The sequence below is a fragment of the Athene noctua genome, chromosome 1, assembly GCF_965140245.1.
Source record: "Athene noctua chromosome 1, bAthNoc1.hap1.1, whole genome shotgun sequence".
NCBI lineage: Eukaryota > Metazoa > Chordata > Aves > Strigiformes > Strigidae > Athene > Athene noctua.
In genome coordinates, this window is record NC_134037.1 from 199,828,771 (window position 1) to 199,850,539 (window position 21,769).

At 40.8% G+C, this 21,769-nt stretch overlaps 1 protein-coding gene across 8 annotated transcripts in view; it reads right to left on the reverse strand.

Annotated features, from left to right (window-relative positions):
* Nucleotides 1–21,769, reverse strand: part of ARHGEF7 (Rho guanine nucleotide exchange factor 7) — a 127,321-nt gene that overhangs the window by 68,777 nt on the left and 36,775 nt on the right. For 6 of the 8 annotated variants that reach the window (XM_074910193.1, XM_074910176.1, XM_074910184.1 and 3 more), the window contains 2 exons: nucleotides 4,492–4,576; nucleotides 69–199 (listed from right to left, as the gene is read on the reverse strand). The exons of 1 other annotated variant lie outside the window; for it this stretch is intronic. In XM_074910193.1, the coding sequence (XP_074766294.1) occupies nucleotides 69–199; nucleotides 4,492–4,576 (216 nt within the window). Of the gene's footprint in view, nucleotides 1–68; nucleotides 200–4,491; nucleotides 4,577–5,796; nucleotides 5,823–8,814; nucleotides 8,834–21,769 lie in introns of all 8 variants that reach the window. One more of the 8 variants, XM_074910203.1, reaches the window with a different exon arrangement.

The following is a 21,769-nucleotide window of genomic DNA, read 5'->3' on the forward strand; positions in this document are numbered from 1 at the left end:
CCCCCCCCAAAAAAAAAAAAAAAAAAAAAAATCACACCGCAGCACGTTTCATTTCTTCTAGAACTTACCAAACTTCGATACTGTCCCTGAAAGAGTTTTGAAGTTCTACTGTGTAAAGACTGGGATCCCAAAGAATCAAAAGATTTTATCCGATGAGATGAGGGACGTGCACATACAGAGTCACTGCCCAGCCCTATGTCTGTAGGAGGGGGGAAAAAAGTAAATATTAGAATTTGAGAAATCTGCATGTAACTTTTCCTTACCTCTGTAAAATTCACATGCTTAAAGCAGATTCGATGCATCTGCAGTTGCTCAATAATTCCAGATTAAAAAAATTATAGCAATAATCAGTCTGAAATCCTGAGACACTGGGCAGTTACTTCCCCACACAGACAGGAAAATCATTTGAGCTGTTTAGGAAGAGGACGGTTAGGGTTGTATTTCTCCATTCCTACTCACTACGTCTATTTAAAGGTAATTAACTAGCATCATTTCAGCTAGTGGCCAGGAATTTTGAATGTATAAAACTTGCTTGAAGTGAAGCCAGTCACATCTGTTTCTTTGTTCTTCTTCCCCCCCACATCTCCTTCTCAATTAAAACATTCCTTCCACTGTCTTTTTCTTCGTATGTTCCTTTGTCTCATCCTTTTTTTGCCAACTAAGCTGCTACTTCTTTGGAAGGAGGGGGAAGGGATAAGAGGAGTAGAAAGGAAGAAAGCTTCTTGCTCAAGAAAACAATACCCTCCCAAAACCTCTTTCATTTGTCTCTAATCTGAGCAGCACACCCATCGAGATGCTCATCCGAGGGGCAGCATTACATGCTGTCACGGTGCCGCTGGGCTCCCTGTGGGCTGGGAGGCATCAAGGGAGCAGGGCCAGGGCAGGGCTCACCCCACCACCCCAGCCAAGAGCCCGGCAGTCAGGGCACCGGGTCAGCCCCAGCCCTGGACATCAGGCACCTCCCTGGGGAGGGAATGTCAGCCCACCCACGGGTGGGGTGTCCTTGTGTGGATGAGCAGGCCAATACCAGACAGGGGCTGGGCTCCTCCAAAAGTGGTTCCCTAAGGGCTGGGGGTCAGTGCTGGCTGCGGCCTCCCGCAGTGCTGCTGGGAGCCTCTCCCCAGTATCAGGGTGGGAAGAGGGTTGCTCCTGCCTACACCAGCTCCCCCAGTCCTCAAAGCCAAAGCCCCAGGAGGGGAATGCTCCCAGGCCCCTTGCACAGGTGACATGTTACAGCAAACATTGCTCTTTTGCATGAGTATGGCAAGTCACTCCCTTTCTTTGTGTTTCCCCACATACAAGGGAATCATTCAGCCAGCATCTGAGCTTCAAGGAGCACTGAAAGCACTACAGTATTTTCTGTCTCAAACTGAGATGTTTTCAGTAGAGTACACAAGCCTCCCAACTGCTCTCCTAGATTTTATGCCTCTGTTACTCTTTCCTAGTAGTTTGCTTTGCTTCCCACACTTGACCTCCATATCAAGAGGTACATGCACAAAACTACAGTCTCCTATTAGTTACTCTCAGACTAAAGCAGACGATAACTATGCAAATCCAAGTTATTTTCGGCCCAAGGGAAACGACACACACAGGCGCAGTTTCATGAGACTGGTGAGCAAGGCATCTTTGCTGTTTCATGTCCAACCTGAAGAGACAACTTAATTCATCTTAATTGGAAAGCCTTTCAACTCCAGCACGGCATGCAACCACAGCTAGCATGCTGGAAAAGGGAAAGAGTTTGAGACTGACGACAAGCACAGAAGTGTTGACAAAGGATGCTCCAGATCTGCAGTGACTGAGCAGAAAACACTTTCCTCAGGTGCATCTTTTTAAAGGAGTCATTGTTATCCTTTGAAAATCATTATCCTTAAAAAAACCCTATAAATATACAATTCCCAGTCAAATAGTGCAATATTAGATCTATTCCTATTACACTGCATATTTTCTACTGATAGTACCATTACACATTGAAGTAAGTCATAAAGGACCTCACACTTTGTGAACCTGCTTTCCTAAAAGCATTTAAAGGCCACTGTATTAACACTGGTGATTACAGTCCATTACGGAAAGGATATACATCTTTGTTTTCACAGACTGCCAGGAAAGAAATGGGACTAAATCATGGGCTTTTTCTGCAAATCATAACTTTAAACTTTTTGGGAGCATTAGAATTAGCCCTAAAGTTGCCATCACCATCAGTAACTAATAGAACTTACAGATTAAAAGTAACCTGAAACATCTCCATGTCTGGTTTGCTATGCTTCCTAACAGCAATCAAGTAGGAGAACAGACACACCACCAAATATAGCATTATACTTTGACTCAATGCACCTAGGAAAACAGGATCAGGTTGAGTCACGGCAGTGTGTTCCAGTCTCTGGGCAACTCTAAAACACACTGCCTAGAATTTGCTTAAGTTTGGCCCAATTCCTGAAATTTTCTAATTCACAACAGCAAGAACTAATAATTCACAACAGCAGAGCTAATACACCAACACAAGAGCACCTTTCAGAGCTTGAATTAGGAACTACATGTGTTTGAGCAGAAAAAAAAAAGGAAAAATTACCAACAAATCGCATGCAAATTTCAAGTATTTTCACCAATAATACCTGAATACTTTCACAACAATTTGAACTTTTGATAATTTAAAAGGCTTGCAGACCCCTTGTATCCATTGAAGTTTACGTTAAAATACCAAACAAACGTGTTCAATTAAAAATCAACTCTGCTGCTGAAAACTCAAGAATCTTGAATGGCAACAGAATGTGCATGTTTGACAAATATTAATCTGGTAATTTTCTCAGAAGCTTCACCCTTGCATCCATCCAGATGTCCAGGACCTGTAACACCCTTTCTTTTCCACCAGTATCTCATCTTTCCTATACCAGATCCACTCCCCTTATCTGCCTACAAAGAGCAACTGGTATCTTGATCCCATTCCTCCTGAAGTTAAGAATTTGATGGAGTGTATATCCACAGCAGCCTTTCATCAGTTTTCATGCTCATTACTCACATGCCTTCCATTGCAGAAAGGCCCATCTCAGAAGAACCTGTGTATACCTGAAATTCTTGCAGACCCAGATGAGGATCTGCAAGTCATCTTTCAATACTAGAGTAGGGAGATAGAGTCTAAAATGCCCTCTACATAGCCACCCACCTAAAAAAAAAAATTGTTTGGAAGAACAGTTGGTCAGGAAGATTTATGCAGCTCTGCTTGCTCCCAGGAATGAGGCAACACCACAGTTTGCATCTGGTTTTAATTTTTGGTTTCCATACTACTACAACCAGCCCCCCCAAGAAAGAAAGGACCCAGGCTCATCCCTAAGCCAGCTGCAACTGTGGCTTTTTGATGTGGGTATTAATCTATTGATGTCTGGACCAAACAGCTGCACTTCTCCCCTTTAAAGACAGCTATGGTCAGTGTACAGCAGCTTTGAAGATGTACTGAAATGGTCTACATTTGCACTTGCAGTTAAGATGAAAGGCAGTATCTTCAACTGGTGTAAGTAGCTTCAAAGAAGTCAATGGTATCACTCCATGCATATTCATTAGAACTAAGAACTTGATTGTAAAACTCACTCCTAAGGGATATTTTCTGATGCAAGAAAAAAAAAAGCCACAAAAAAAAAATCTCTGTTGTAACGGACTAGAGGAGTATTGTAAAAGTGACAATATACTTATCATATTACTATTAAACAAAATAACACTGATCCACCACTGACTTACCTATCAACTTCCTTTTCTTCCTCACGTAAAAATTGACAAGTATGGTCCATTTTTAAATAAACTCTCTCTCACCAGACTCTAACGTGATGACCATTACTGCAACTTGCTGCTGACAGTGTAAAGCCCCAGCATGGAGCTGCAAGAAGCCAAGAAGGGCCACCAGTGTTAACATTTCTTGATTATCCTTGGGTCCAGTTGGCATCGTTTAGCACAGTCTCACCCTACAATGAAGCATGGACACCTCTCACTCGTGTCCTATTTCTACAGCTCTCTCCCTCCCACTGAAGAACATGGTGGATGGTTTGTGACTTCTAGCTGCTACCTAAATGAAACATGCATGGCTTAAGGTATCAAAGATGTTGACTATCCTTTTGTTACTGTCAAGAAAGGATGGTGTTGGGGAATGGAGAGTGGGAAGGGAATGACAAAAACCTTGAGAAATTGTTCAAACACAAGAATGACAGAGCAAGTCAACTTTAATATTTCAAACTAGAGAAAAAACAACTAAAAAAACCCCAGACCCTTCATCCAAGAACTCCTGCCAACTAAAAGGCTCAGCCTTAGCTCCACTGCAAAGCTTCCTTTGGCAGAAGAGGAAACTAGAGAACTCAGAGACCACTGCCAAAGTCCTAACAACATGAACTGCAACAAAACCTCTTCTAAAACACTGTGCATGTTCATCTTACCATGTGTACTGCAACAGGTATAAATACACAGTGATGCAAGTTGAAGGTAATTGTAAAAGAGCACCAAGAATCTACTTACCTGCAGTTACCTTATTTAAAGCCACAAGAGAGCTGAGAACTTTGCTGAAATTCTGTCCCTGATACAGGTCATTTGCATCAAAAGTCTGAAAACAAAAGAACATGCAGTAAGTTGTAGAAACAAGCCTTTAAACCAAGCATCTCTACAATATTATGCAAACCAGGACTGTAGAAACCATTGCCTGATCAAGGTATCAGTCCTTCAGTGGCTGTTATGAACCAGTAACACCGTGGGTTTTTTGGTTGAGTTTTTGTTGTTTGGTTTCTTGGTGTTTTTTTAAAAAACAAACAAACAAACAAAAACCAAAACAACCACCCACAACTAGATTTTAAATAGAGAATATAGAAACAGCTGCCTTTGAGAAAAACTGAAGAACATAAGCTAAAAATATCAAGTGTCATTTAAATTACAGGAAAGTCGAATAAAATAAAATTATCAGAAGAGAGCTTTCCTCAGACATTTTGGCAAAAAAAGTTCCTGGGTACCATTATCTTGGCATGCTCTTCTTTTTCTGTAGCAGCTCACAGGCATTGTACCTGATTATTCATAAAGTACTTCTGAAGTTACTACAAATACTTTTAAAAGTACTGCAACAACACACGTGCCATTTCTTTATTCTACAAGACACAGAGAAAAGCAGCATTCCTGAAAATTAATGAATCTTACAAAGAGCAAAGTTGCCGTACAGGTTAGATGGAGAATGAGGTTTGTGAAGTGGAGGGATGAAAGCTGAGGGTTATTGAGGGTTATTTTAGTGGGTTTTTTTAAATTGTGGAAAGAGATCCAAATCTCAAACTATCTTGCAGAAAACAGTAACTTTCAAGTGCTGGGTGATGACATTAAACATCTGGATTTTCAGAGGGAAAATAGAAGATTAAAAAAAAGAGACCCATAGTATTTGCCTGAGGTAATGGAAACACTCATCCAAAGTCTCATGAAAATAGCTCTTGCAATAGATTCTGCATAGGTTGAAAGAAGTCACAGTTTTCCCTTGTGCAAGACTAGAAAGAGGACAATAAAAGACAGCTATTACAGTTGTTACAGCTGATTTAAGAAACAGAAAGAGATTTAGTTTCCTGCAGTGCAGCAGTTTTTATCTACAAAAACAACAAAAATTGTTTATTTTCCTGATAACAGACCCATCCCACAGGCATTACCTGAAAGTCTGTACCCCAGAAAGCAGTCTTCAGAAGCAGGAGAGGAAAAAACCCATATTCCCAGGGAAGAAGAGAGAAAGGGACAAAGGAAGGCTAGATGAACCCAAGAGAAGTGAAAATTTTCATGAAAGCTACCTAAAGTCAGCACAGAAGAGGCTGCCAGACCAGCTGTGACTGGTTATGTGATATACTGGCAGAGGTAGAGCAGATTTAGGAAACATTTAATGACTGTATTACTCAGTAAGAAAAAAATTCTCCCAAAGCATTCACAGTATTTGAGGTACTTGCATATGTTAACATGCACATTTTTTCCCTTCAGACTGGGGATCATCTCTGGTCCCAGCAAGCAGCAGTTCTACCATGGCTGTACAGGTGCTGACATCTCTTAAGCACTTGTAGTGTGCATACAGCTCAGTAGGACAATGCCACAAAACAGACACAGAAGCAAGCAGAGGCAAACACTAATTACTCCAAGTAGTTGTCACTCACATAAAGTCAAATAACTGTTTCATCAAGTCTCACTGGGCTACAGATAATTTAAAGACTACCCTTATTTGTTCGAAGCTATAAGGAGAGGGACCAGAGAACTGCCTAGATGTGAATTTTGCAGGGTTTTTCCTGAAACACAAGGAAGCATTTAAAGACTAAGTACACCAAAAAAAGACATTAAGCAAATAAGAAATAATGTGATTTTACAAAAAGAATAAAGATATGCTAAGTTTTATTAATAGCATAATTTATAATGGAGATGAGAATAGACACCAATAAGGTAACAGCAGAACACACAAAACCTGGTTTAAACTCAAAACCAGACTGGAAATCAGTCTAACCACTGATCAAATTGGGGGAAAAATTTAAGCTGTTATGGAACAATAAAGCATCAGGAATACAAAATGTTCATTGTTAGCTACATGCTTATTGTAGTAGTTTTTAAACAAGCAAACTAAAAGTATGAACAGAAATCACAGAACAATGGCCCTGATACTAAAAAAAGGAAATACATGAGACACAGGCGCTTAGAGACAGAACTGGATCAGAAAGGCACTACAGGGGAGGGAGAGAGCCAGCTATTTAAAAAAAAAAAAAAAAAAGGCATATTTAAGAAAAAGGTTATGAACTATAGCTTAAACTTGCAAAAAGTTTAAAAAAATTCCTAAATCCATTTTAAGCTCACCTTCATTCTGGATTCTGATAGAGCCAAGTGTTCTCCAAAGCCAGGCTAACTGGAGAACAACAGGATGCGAGGAAGCCTCGTTTCCTGCTATGCTGAGACTATAGGGGATACCAAGAATGATTTGATTGGATCATCCCAACACGTATAGTGCCATAAAAAAGCCTGTATCCAGGACACGCATCCAGTCTGCTACTTCACAGGAAACAACACAATGGGAGGATATGAGAAACATTTGCTTCCTTGTGATTTTACATAAAGCAATTCTGACAGAAAGCCACCCTCAGCAAGCTCATTAGTAGCATTTTGATAAAGGGGAGGGGAACATGACACCCTCCAGAAAGATTTTCTCTAAACATATGTTTAAGAATAAACTAACCTAGAGAGATAAAAAGTGAGGAAAAAGGCTTTAGTGTTCTGATATTTTGAGGCTACGTTATGAACTCAACTACTTGATTATAAAAACCTTATTTCAAAAAAACAAACCAAAAAAAACCCTAACAAAACCACACAACAAAGGCAAAAACACCCCACACTCACACCTTTCTGCATCTTAGTGGAGGTTTGCTCATTTCACAATATATTTAAAAACTCTTGACATCAGAAAAGCATCAAGATGCTTAAAGAGGAGCTTCCATGGGATCACCAGAGAAAACAGTCTCCTCCAGGTTTTCAAGACAAGTCCAACCTGCATGTGTACTACAATCTTCATTCTGGTATTTATGGACAAATCAGGTGCGAGAACTTACTGTTTATAAAAATATCACATATCTTGACGTGAGAGGCATTCACTAACTTCCTTACTTGGTGTCACTGGGTGACAAACATGTCCCACATCCAACAACCCCAGTTCTGTGACTGCAAGAATTAAAGCTGAATTTTGAGATCCAAGTATCAAAGTTACTTTTATATTCCAAACTATTACCAAATAACAAGGTCTGCATACTAAATTATCTTCTATAATAACCCACTTCTCAAGTCATGTCAGAAGCACAACGTGAATTCAAACTCGCACGTGCATACAGCTCTTAAAACCTGAAAATGCAAAACTCAACCAAGATATTAGCTTGGAAATAGAGATTTGTCTTTTAAATATGTGACAGGCATATATAGACATGAAGCAAGGCTTTATGGAAAATTATTTCCAATATTCCCTTGCTTTCCAGGCAAACAACATTTTTAACTCTGCAGGGACTCTGCCCGTGATGAAGTTTACCCTCTTTGTTCATCCAATCCTTATTTTCCACCAAGACAGTCAGATAAAACATTAGTCAGATCCAAGTATAAAACCATCATAAATCACATCAGATGAGGACCCAGCCAAGACAAATCTTTTAAATAAACTTTTTAAATAGCATACCTTTGTTTTTCAATTCCACAGAACTGGCCACATGCAGATATGCCTTATGTAAGTATTAACATGAAGCACACCTATTAAATAAAGACAGACCAGGACTATACTAGGAGACTTACACTGGAAACACTTTGCAATTTATAAATAGTTAGCTAGGAATCAATGAACTTCAAGCTTAGCAGGCTCATCCCCATATGCCTTATTTTCCTGGTTTTTAACATCCTTCTCACATGCTTCTGTTCTCTCCTGGTTTTCAACATCTGACACATCAATATCCCAGGCAGATACTGTATTCTAGAGGCAGACTGGACCAAACGGCCTAATAACAAGGGACTGCCAAAGCCTGCTGATTGCCTATCTGGACCAACAGATTCTAGATTCCTTTTTCACACCCCCCACTAATTCCAAATATACAAGCCTAGATTTCCCTAACTATGCCTGTATTTTTTGCCCCTAGGATTTCAAATGGCTGCAAAATTTATTGATAACAATTTTATGACCTCTTCCAGGTCATTAATGAAATGTTAAATAACATTGTTGAGTACTGTATTGAGTCTGGCTGAGCTGGAATTGGTTTCCCCCTATAGCAGCCCTCACAGTGCTGTGTTTTATGCTGGGAGCTGGCAGGGTGTTGATAGCACCCTGGTGTTGTGGCTGCTGCTGAGCAGTGCTTACACAGCACCAAGGCTCTTTCCGACATTCCCCCCCAGTGGGACGGGGTGGGCAAGATCTTGGGAGGGGACACGACCAGGACAGCTGACCCGAGCTGACCAAAGAGATATTCCAGACCATGTGACGTCTGCTCAGGATAAAGTTGGGAGAAAGGAGGAAGGGGGTGGGGTCACCCTTGTTCCGCCAAGGCAACCACTACGCGTATCAGAGCCCCACTCCTGAGAAGGCCTGACATTGCCTGTCCATGGGAAGTAGAGAATAAAACTGTTTTCAGGTTTTTTTGCTTCCATGCACGGACCTTTGCTTCACTTTGCTTATATTAAAACTGCTTTTGTTTTACCCACAAAGGTTGGTCTACCTTATTTTCTTTCCCCTCTTTGTCCTGTTGAGAAAACAAGGGGAAAGGGGGAGAAGTGATAGAGCGACTTGGCGGGTACCTGGCATTTAGCCAAGGTCAAACCACCACAAGTACCAATGGCAGTAAATCCCCTATAGCAAGGTGTACATTGGATGGCTGTTCCACATTTGTAATTGTATTAAAGCCCATTAATAAGCCAGGTCTTAAATTCATTTCATATGAGCCATATTGATTTTTTCATCACTGACATTCTTAAACACCAAATGAAATGCCTCAGAGATCCATTTCATCCACCTACTTGTTGTTCAACTACTAAACCCATCATCTCATTTTAAAACAAGACTGACCTCTGCATGCATCTTTAAACACCTTCACATTCAAAATGGCCATGTTAACACATTCAGGTAATATTAAGTCATCTAAATCACTAACACTCAGTGGATGGAAACTTCTGTTCAAATGGTGTTTATGATCTAACAGCAATAAGGAAATAATGCTAACATAACAATGCTCATCCCTCATTTCCCTGCAACAACCAGTACCTACTGAAACTGGAAAAACATTAACTGAGGAATTAGTGAAAGAAAAAGGAAATTAGAAAATAAGGTTGAAATGTATCTGGTGAGATCACACTAAGGCAGTAATACAGTAAGCCTACAGCAGCATTCTTTGCTTCAAATCAGTCCGTTTCAAGGCCTCAGGTGTCCTTTATACAATTTTATTCCCAGTTATGGAGGAAATATTTTTAAATTAAGGTATTTCTCCTGATAAGGCATGGTCTACAACTGGAGACAGAAGAAAACTGGGGGTGGTTCAGCCCAGCTTCCAGACACATGCTTTTTCTTCAAATATGTTTTATACCAACCTTAACTTGCTTATATCCTTAAACCACCACAGCATCAGTGAGTCTATATCTAACAGTCATAGTAAGAAAAGTTCATATACTGCTTAAGAGTAAAATAGAAAGGTTTTTCTTAATAAGTATTTCCTTGCTAGACTAGTGCCTTAAATATACACAGGTACAGTATTCCCAGTGGTTATTATCATTTTAAGCATCTGTCTGACAAGAAGAGATGACAGCTTTCTTTACAGCACTGCACCATAAACTGCAGCACCTGAGGAGCTGACTTGCAAGCAGCCCATACATCTGTGCAGCACAGACAGGGCTGTCACAGCTAACCTTACCAGCGAGCCCCAAAATAAGCTGTAACCCCTAGGCTGTGTGTACTAAACCGGCAGGACATTTTTCGGCTCAGTTTGGTGGCCTCGGGCCCCCAGTGTAAAAGATTACGATAACATTGGCTTGCTTACCCAAAGGAAATGAAAGGAAATGAGCAGAGTGGCTTGGCAAAGCTCAGTACAACCATGGACAACATGTCACCCCACCTGTTCTTAGTGCACAGGCTGCAGCACAAGGAGCACAAATAGGTAGGAGAAAAAAAAAGTAACTCATGGTTAGAAACAGGTGACCTTGAAAAACACTAAGAATCTCTTAACACCTTGCTTCATTGTGCCACCACCCCCAGCGTATTTCTACCCTGGGAGCAGCTGGCAAGGGGAAGCCACAGAGGCCATCCACACTCCACCTTCCCATGAGGACACCTAATATGCCCAAGCTGGAAAAGAGATCCCATAGGTAAACCTACATGCAAAGCACAAATTTCTTCACTTATTCTCACATTAGGTCAGCTGTAAGTAGTGCTGAGTCTCTCATTCAGCTACAATGCAGCAGCTGTTCCTTGAGCCATGAATTATCATCTGAAAGCTGCGGCAGTAAGAGATAAGAAAAGCAGGGAACTATGACAACTGAGAGAAAAAGGGAAGAGGGTGGGGGGAGAAGAGATGATTACAAATCTTCTGGAAATCTCTATGAAGCATACTGTTGCCCAAATGTAGTAATGCACAGCACAAGGGAGAGCTAAAAAAAATTAAGAATAAGACAAGGGGAAAAGTTTGAAAATAACTAGGAGAGCAGACCTGCTATGCAGGATTTCTGTGTGATCTGGTAACAGTTCATAAGAGAAATTAAAACTCAGTGGTAAAGAATCTATAAAACTTAAGAGGGGATCTGGAATAAATTTTACTGCTCATACAAACATGTTCCTCAAAAGTGAAAACTTAATTGTACTAAAAACACCACATCACCTAGAAAGCTTTAATTAATTCCTACAACTAGTAATATTTTTAAGACCTGCCTAAAAGCAAGCACAACCAGCAATAAAAATGTGTACAGAAGTTTGTAGTGTCTGTGTGCACATCCGTTTGTGTGCACGTATCCAAATACATATTTACTACACAAATCTGAAGAGGACAAAGGTTAAAAAAACCTCCTTGTTTTAGAGTCCCTGAAGATGTACTGAAGCTTTCCAGCTCCAAGAATGTTTTGCCCAAATCAGCTGCATCAAAGCACTAATGATTCTGCAAAGCACTAATTTCAAATGCTACATTTTACCTAAGCCTCTGCTTATGAGCACCCTGAGCAAGTTCATCAGCGACACCAAGCTGTGTGGTGTGGTTGACGTGCTGGAGGGAAGGGATGTGCCATCCAGGAGGACCTGGGCAGGCTTGAGAGGTGGGACTGTGCAAACCTGATGAAGTTCAACAAGGCCAAGTGCAAGGTCCTGCACATGGGTCAAGGCAATCCCAAGCTCAAATACAGACTGAGCAGAGAATGGATTGAGAGCAGCCCTGAAGAGAAGGACTCGGGGTCATGATCAACATGACTCGGCAATATAAGCTTTCAGCCCAGAAAGCCAACCATATCAAAAGAAGTATGGCCAGGTCAAGGGACGTGATTCTCTCCCTCTACTCTGCTCTCATGAGACCCCACCTATAGTCCTGCGTCCAGCTTTGGGGCCTCCAGCACAAGAAGGACATGGACCTGCTTGAGCAGGTCCAGAGGAGGGTCACGAAGATGATCACAGGCTGGAGCAACTCCCCTGTGAGGACAGGGTGAGAGAGTTGGGGTTGTTCAGCCTGGAGAAGAGAAGGCACCAGGGAGACCTAATAGTGGTCTTCCAGTACTGAAAGGGGCCTATAGGAAAGATGGGGAGGGACACTTTATCAGAGAGTGTAGTGATAAGACAAGAGGTAATGGTTTTAAACTGAAAGAGGATAGATCTAGGTTAGATAAGGGAAAAATTTATTAGTATGAGAGTGGTGAGACACTGGAACAAGTTGCCCAGAGAAGCTGTGGCTGCCCCCTCCCTGGCAGTGTTCCAGGCCAGGTTGGACGGGGCTTTGAGCAATCTGATCTAGTGGAAAGTGTCCCTGCCTCCCTGCCCATGGCACGGGAGTGGAACCAGATAGTCTTTAAGGTCCCTTCCAACCTAAACCATTCTGTGAGTCTATGATTCAAAGTCCACATCTAAACATTACCAACATTATTCATCAACCCCATTAAAAGTAGCATGAAAAGAAATACTAAGTCCTTTTTTGGAGATTAACTGTCCAATTTCTGAAGCTTTCCAAATCCATCTGGTTTTAGAATGTGACACAGCAAGTTAGTATCCTCAAATTAATTCTTTAGCAAGGAAGTTGTAGAATTTGATATTTCTAACCATAAATGTCAATTATTAACAAACCAAGTTGTCATTTAAAAAACAGTAAGGTCAGCACTTTTGTATAAGCACATAAGAAAACATGAGCCTGTTCCAAATTTCTACCTGCACAGCAAAACAAGAACTACATCTATCACACCTTCATCCTAAATCACTTTCAAATTGCTTTGTAGGTTTTAAACCTTATAAATGGTATCACACAGTGATAATCTCACCTGATACTGAAAAAGAGACATTCAGAGGCACACAGTATGAATATGTGATTGAGTACTAAGGCTTAAGGAAGCTCACACTCCTGGGACTACAGGCAAAAATAGAAGTTGTAGGAATTAGATTACTGAAGGTAATCCAAAAATTTGATTGGGACACTGAAGTTGAGAAGCCTCGGTACTTGCCAACGCAACAGGTTAAATCTGAAACCAAGCAATTGCACAAATACCTTCTAGTGCCAAAGAAGAGAGGCACCTCAGCCAGGAAACTTGGCCAGAAACATACCCCAGGAAGACTCAGCCCAGTAAAACCCACCTCTTTCCGATATACACAGAAAAGAACTATGTGAACTACTCCTAAAATAAATCAGGAAACACAGCTGTGGAAATCCAGGCCACAACTGTATAGGGAATACTGTGTGTAAGTAAGATGACACACAAGGGCAAAAAAAAAAGCCCACAAAGTACATGCTTGGAAATAAATACAGACAGCTCTGCTATGAAGCAGAGTAAGTGCTCAGTGATAAAAATGTTAAAAGTTATTTGGTGAATAAGTGCACAAGCCATCACAGACTGCCAGCGCATCCAATAAACAAGGAGATGGTTAAGTAGTCATACATTCTGGGGGAAACCACAAGAGAAAGGTGAAGGATATCCTACTGAACTAAAACTAGCTTATCTTTCTAAAAATAAGAACTGAAAACTCCACCTTATCCTCCTCCCAATGAGAATGAAAGAACCAAAAGGCATTTCAGTGATGAGTAAAAATTAGACCCCAGCATTTCACTCGGCTTAAAATACAATGTCCACCTGCTCACTGTGCAGAAAAACAGTGATATATACCGATGACCAAGACTAGGTGCTCAGTTAACTACAAGTTACATTAATTTCCTAAATTTGTTGATCAGTTCTTCTTAATCTTCTGTGCTCTTCTAAGCCAGTCGTTTATCCTAGCAATGCTCCCGAGGTCAAAGCTCAAGTCTTTACATCAACAGAACTGCCTCACAAAAAAATTAGCAAGAAGTTTCTCAAGGGTGTCACAAAGTAGTTTTCCTTCTGAAAGTGTTTGTGTCATCTGAATCTTTAATGAGAAGACTTAAGTGATGCTTATCATCATAGATATTACAGAAAAATTGTAATGTGTCAGTAACTTGCTAAAAAGAAGGCTCCTGCTTCTTTCGTAGCATTCCTTTTTGACACCACAGATGACAAACTTACTCAGTACTAAAGGGCGTGAGTCAACTAGAAGCCAAAACTGCCACAGGGATTGGATACAGTGCCACAGCTAATAATATGGCTGGCCCAAATTTTAGAAACAAAAGCAAACAGCAGCAAACTAACCCAGAAAACTAACAGAAGATTTTCTCAAAAGAAATGGGCTGCAGAGAAGGAAAGCAGTTCATAGGTCTTGCTCCCCTCCACACACCCCCTGCCACCCCCAACAATGCTAACATCTACTCCAAGATTGTGCCTCTGATTTGGAGAGTAGATGCTTATACTTAATGATACTATCTTCTTCTTGTATGAATAGTTCGTTAAAGATCAATGTAGCAGGAAAAAGCCTGTGAAATCTTTTTTTAGACCTAAGACAGATGCTGATAATTACTTTTTCAATAACTTGTAATTACAGAAAAAAAAAAAAAGCAGATTTTGATCTTCCAAATTCACGTGATGTCTGTAACAGTATCAACTGGTCATGTTTGCAAAACTACGATCCCCTTTAGATCTGAACAACCGCAAGTTACAGGAGCGGCTGGTGACTGAGGGGCTGTGCTTTTTTTTTATTTTTATTTTTATTTTTAAAATCACAGTAGTAGGTTATGGTTTTAGGAAGCTACTCCTTCACCCTACAGCTTCTGTTCAGACCCTGTTGGGCATCTATCCTTTTGCCAACCCCATTCAACACTGTCACAATGGAGCAGCACGGAAAACACAAGCCTTCCTGAATTCCAGTTTAAAGAATGTATATCATGCCCTAAAGTACCGGGTAAAGTTCACAGGCAGATATCCACCTTCTCCATAATTTATAGTTAAACATCATACTTGCACAAGCAAACTTGCTGTAATGGTATCTGCAAACTGTTTCCTATCTTAAAGTATAAACATACATTATGGCTCCATCATTTTCACAGATCTACAATTTCTTCCCGATGTTTCTTTTTCCCCCCAATAATAAGTTAAAAAGAAACAAGTTAGGAAAAAGCCTTAATGAAAGAACACCACAAAAAATAGCTCTGCACAAACACCAGGCCAACACTTCATGCTAACTGAAAGTATTGAGAGTACTGAAAATGAAGACTGACCTCAAGCAGATCACACATAGTCAGCAGAAATCAAAATGACAGGACAACAATGACAGTCACTTAAAACTACGAAAACAGGCTTCCCAATTTGCCTGGCGAGGGTCTGAAAGCAGATCCTGAACATAAACATTCAGAACTGAATCATCTCTGTTTAAGGTTTTACAAACTGCTGTTTGCCAATGGCTGAGCTCAGTAGTGACACACTGAATTCTTTAAGGCTCAGAATAAATCAGTTCCTAAGGAAGAGGGAGTTGCTATATACAGGAAACTTGCAACTAGGTTTCAAGCATTACAAAGGGAGACGTCTCCTTTTGGAACACTTGAATTTTACATTTATTTTCCAAAATAAAGAACTACACATCAGCCAAACTGTGAACATCTCCACACTCTTACCTAAAAACACAGGAAGGATGGCTTGCCATAACTGATTTCAGATGCCTTCTGTCTAGATGTATGTTCTGCCAACATTTCTCAACTAATTTATGAAGTATCAGCTTTGTTTCAAAAGCCACACTTTATGGAGTGAGAAGAGGCCAATATAATAAAACGAAAAGCTTAATTTATATCATGAAAAAATTGGGAAACAAAAATTAAGAAAATCAACTTCTCTGGGTCCAATACAGGTAGTGTTATCTGCAGTGCAGCTCTCCATTTATGAAACAAGGAAAACTGCAGCTAAATACCAGTTTAAGTCACTACCATCAAATCAAAGTGTCACAGGCACATACTAAGATTGCTGAGACAGACTTGTTTTAAAACAGCAGTGTTCACAGACACACCCAGACTATGTCACAGAGAGCAAGAGCTGGCGGCAGGGGGAAGGAGTCATCTTACTGCAAAAGATTTTGTACTACATGAGGTTATCATCTGCCCTCTTAAAATAGCCTGCTGGCTCGTTTACTATACTACCACGTGCTCTAACCACAACTTAAATGCTATCACATGTTCACATTTCATCTGGAACAAATGCATACAGCCAAATGATCAGATGATGCACACATTCAGCATCAATGAAGAACAAACTACAGACAAAGCACGAGCCACAAAAACAGCCCCACTGACCTCAAACACTCTATTTCACCTACTATTTATCAGCATGCTTCAGAGTCTCATTTTGTTGTGAGCACGCACACTTTTAAAATAAACATGTTCACAGAAGAAACAGGAAAATGCTTGGAGCATTAAGTATGTATTAGTAGCCGCAGGAGAAAAACTGAGGGGGAATTGATATTTTGAGATTTCTGGCATGGGTCAGAATTTGACTAAGCATCATTAGACATGTGGAAAAAAATGGGAGAGGGAAAAAGATAACATAGAAATGCAAGAAGGAAGAAAAAAGAGGGGGAAAAAAAAAAAAAAAGGAGTGTTACACCCTTCTGTTAAGAAAGGAATTATCAGAAATCTCAATCGCTCCCTGAATATACTGTGGAAAATGCCAAAAGTTAAGAATAAAGGCTTACTGAATTTCCATATAGTCTGCTGAAGCTTTCATTTAGAATCACCAACTGGAAAAAAGTAATTCTGAAATAGTTAGCAGAAATGAACAAGCCACCAAAACCAAGATTTCAGGTTTCAATTAAATGAGTAAATTAATTGCAATACTTCCATTTTAAAAATTCACTGAGAAGCACAAAACTGTATGCACACTCCCTGAGCTACATCTCCTCCCAAATAAACCCTTTTTGATTTACAGCTTACCATTTTAATTTCAGCCAGTACAAATACTGTTAAAAAGAAGCCTTGGGCTGGATCTCTCTCTCCCAGTATCTGCAATAATGCGATCCAGGATCCTCCACCATTTCTAAAACCAGTTTTGAAAAAGCAGGCACAGGACTTTATCCAGAAAGCAGGGAAGGTCCCACCACATGCTTTGGTGACCAACCATTCCTCCTGTTGCCGGGGTTGGTGGAGCTGCCCAAGCAGCAGTAGGGCAGCCGCAGGGCCCAGCATCTTTGAGCAAGAAGACAGAAAACCAGAACCAATTTAACACAACAGCCTGTAACTTAAGGGCATTCAGCAGTTGCCAGGCCAGCAGCCAAGTCATCCCTATGAAGAGTGAGGCAGATACCTGGGGACAAGACACACAGGACAGGTCTAGGTAAACCATTCTTGTTCAGAATTCACAAGCCCACAAAGCAGGGCAAGCTTTCAGGTGGGAAGTCTCCCACACTACCTCACACTCTTTTCACTCAGGGGGTCAACTAAACCCCCACAGCAATTCAGTTCTAGCAGCTGAACTGGCAGAAAATTAATTCTGCAAGAAGAGGGAAGTTTGCTGCAAGTTTCATGAGCAAAATCAGTTCAGTACGGTACAAAATTAGCACCTGAGCCAACATACAGGAGAGAAACAGCTTGTCTGTCAAGAGAAAAAGATTCACTTGAGGTACTGGGAAGCATCACAGTTGTTCAGATATTTTCCAACTGCGGAAAAAAAACCACACCAACACCCCCCACCCCCACCCCAAACCCCACCACACCACACAATTTAGCTGCAATCTGCCCCCACTCCAAACATCCGGCATCATGCTGACATTCAGTAATAAAATTTCTGTATGAAATTCCAACTTATAGTTTATGGGAATATCTATAAAAATTTCCACAATCCAAATATTAATAAAAGATGGCCTCTGGCAAGCAACAACAAAAATGAAATCCACACCAATTTTGCTTATTCATAATAATGCCTGGGGACACAATCTGAAATACATGAAGATAACTTTTCCAAGAAACAAGCTATTGCAAGTTTTACAGTTCTGGTTCATCAGCTGATAGGCTGTATGATGGGCGTGGGTAACTGAGCTTGCAAGGGCAGCTAGAGGCACTGCTATGAGTAGGCAGGGCCAACAGTCTATCTCAATTACTCCTTTTCTCCTAAATGTTCTCATAAATCTGGTCCAGGATTCTTCTAGCCTTATTGCCATCACATTCCCCACTGCAGATGCCCTAACTTCAATGTCCTATCCAAAACACAACCGCTCACACTCCAATGTTCACAAAAGAGAGCTCTAAATCCAGCCTCTCACTTGCAACACATACTACCTCATCAGCACTGCCTGGGCACTGATCTGGCATCTTGATGCAGAGACAGGTCCTGGATTTCCACAGCAGACGCCATAGAGAGCAAGCTTCAGCCACCATCTGATCAATGGTACGTACCCGTATGGAGATGGCCTATTCCTACCACCTCTGTGCAGCCTGCTAATGCCGACGAGCCCGTGCCTGTGGTAGGTGATGCCCTGTACAGTCAGGAATGTCTGTCCACAGAGCTTGGGACCTTCTGATGAAGGCTCAGGTATACTGCCATGTACTTTTAAAAGTTGTAACAGTTCAGTGACTGGCAAAGATCATTTCAGTGTGAGCTCTTTTGCTAATGTAACTGCTGCTCATGCAGCAGAACCCAGGAGTTAAAGCTACTCCTCTTGACAATAAAGATTTCTAGCAGAGGGCCATACGCTCCTCCAAGCAGCATCCAAGGATGCCATCTGTGGAATTAGGACAGGCACTCAAGGGAAAGAAAAAAAAAAAAAAAAAAAAAAATCTATGCAGCCTATCCATCCCTAAAACCTTAATCTGAGTTGCCAATAAGAAAGAATACAGAAAGGCAAATATTACATAGTAATACTTAACCAATATGTTCTTCCAGTGGTTTGTATCTCAGGGACTATCTGCATTTAAAAGCCTCAAATGGATTTTTTAGACTTCTCTAGTAACATCTGTAAATCATATAATTCCAACTTTTACAAAAACCCAGAAAAATTATTTGCACAGCTCAGTGTGAAGAATCACTTCCCTCCATTTGTTAGGACCTTGACAACTGCTTGCTTTCACCGAGTAGCCCTTAGATTCTGTGCAAGGAGAAACAGAGAACAACCTTCCCACTTTCTCCACACCACCCATTACTAAGACCCTATCAACCCCAGATACTAAACTCTTCTGCCAGCAGAAGAGTCACTACATCTGCAACTCACATGAACTCCATTTCTCCCTTTTCTTGTAACAACTTCTGCTAAAGTCTTGAAATGGCAAACTATTCCATTTCCTTAAATACAGCATTTCTCCTGGACACTGCTATAAATATAATTAATCTCATTGCTACGACTTGCAACAGTCAGAGAGAGTGACCAAGCACAGTATCTTCGTGATTTGCCAGGACTACATGATACCTGTCAGTTCAAAGAACTCAGATACTAAACTGAAGTTTTAACTACAGTGTGCAGCACAGTACTTGGCGCAGCCTCAGTACCAGAGGAATGGAAGGCAGCAGACATGAACCAAAACTTTAAAGATCAAGGAGGGAAAGAAGTGAAAAGAACCAGAGAACTACAGACCAGCGAAGCAAATGCCTAAGCATTGTAAATTGATAAAAGGTATCATAAAGAGCAGAATTTTGGGGGTTTGCATAAATATGAAAATAGAAAAGAATTAACATTGCTTTGTTAGAAGGAGGTAATCTTTCCAAAATGCATCTACACTCCTTGAAGTAATTAGCCACAAACAAAGGGTAGGCCAGTTAACACATCATATCTGAATATCCTCTGAAAAGGCACCTCATCAACGGCTGGTTTTGTTTTCACAAAATTAATATGAGCTAGAAGGCTCCTCTTAAAGATTTGGAAGTGCTCAAGAATTAAGAAACAACGGCTATACACAAGTGATTGGTTTTCACTACAAAGAGAGTATCAAAATCATCTCATAGAGACCTGACTTAGGAGACACTACTCAACACAATGTACATGTGATTTCACAGAAGGCACGTGTGGTGGTGCAATTCCTACCCCTCCCTGCCGTCCTTGTTGGGCTGCTTGGTGCCAGGTGTGATTCCATCCACATTCCCCCGAGCCATACACCAGTCTGTGGAGATAAGGACTGAATAACCTTGAGGAGCCTGGCTCCTGCCCCCCCCTGATTGCTCGGAAAAGGTTATAATGGCCCATCATCTCCTGATGGCCTGACACACCTGTGCCTGGGATGTGGTCAGATGGAACAATAACAGGGTTGCATGTTATTCAAATTCTTGTGCAACTGCCGGAAGGCACCAGATAGCATTTGACAAAAGTCAATTATCTTGGATCCTCTAAACTGCGACCTCCAGAGAGGCCCTTTGAGCTCTCCTGGATCGCAGCGGCCTGTGACCAGCATCTCCCCTGAGCTGGGACGCCTCTCAGGTATCAAAAACCCTTAAGGTGTCGTCTGCTCCAAGACGGAAGGCCAGGGCGAAGTCCCCCCGCTCGAGTCTCAATTATCGCCCGTTGAGGAATGCCAAGGCATTGTGAGTATTTGCTCTAAACTCGAGTGGGAAATTTTATTTGAGCTAGCTTCTATTTCACCTGTTTATTGGTGGGGGGGTGTGTGTGGGTACATACCCTTACCCTTGTTCCTGTGTGCTTGTCCCTTTTGTGTTCATTTTAACCCAAACCACTTTGTTTCTGTATGTATATGTCTGGTTTGTGTATGCGCATGTACATATGTGTATAAATTAAGGTACCGTTAAGTAAGTTAGAGTGAATATTGTCATTTTAGAACCTGAATAAGTCGCTTTTCTTTCTGAGTTATTCTGTATTGACAAATAGTTGTTAGTTATTAATAAATCTAGATTATTTTTCTAAATCTTTACCGTGTCAATACTTTCATCCGCGACAGCATGAAGAGTGAACTTCGTTTGTTAAGGATACAAAATAATTCAAAGTAGTCAAAACTTGAACTCATAGCAAACAGCTACTATATGATCTTGTGGATGACCAAATGTTAGTGGCAGGTGATATGCAGTGCTAACAAATGGAAAAACTGCCCTCAGTCAAAATAATAGAACACCCAAACCTCATCATTATACTTGCATAAAAATGAGTTTTACATTAGCTATTCCTACTGACAAGTAGAAGATGGCAGTCAGCTAACAACTTCAGATCAAGGATCAACCAGCTCATGAAGTCCAAGAAAAACAATAATGGAAAATGAGAAGAGACAAACAGATGGCTTTTATTATTTCCAGAGTATCTCTGTAACTTAAATACAACTCTCATCCAGCACGATACTATAAAAGAAGAAAAGGTACAGAGATGTATGCTACTTAAACCAACTAAGTGAATGCAATGGATTTAATACAAGGAAAAAGTAAATAAACCACAAGTGTTCACCTTGGAAAGAGAATATGGGATATAGCAAAGTACACTAGTGCTGTATGAAGTCATGTATAGCACGTAGATGATCCAAAACATAAGAACAAAGTCACCCACCAGCTGCAGCAGCTGAACAAACAAAAGGAAGTTTTTATAAAATGCATAATTTAACCCTGGAACTTATTGCCACAGGATGTTGTGAAGGTAAAAAAAAGTTCAAAATAGCTTTGGAAAGCTATTTTAAAAAAAGGTATTAGAAGGAGGTCCACTGAGCTGCTAAATACCCAGTGATACAGATACCATCCCTGACTCCTCAAGAAGCTCCTTAGCTATGGACTGTGAGAAGCTGGGAAGATTTAACAGAAAGTGTCATGCTGT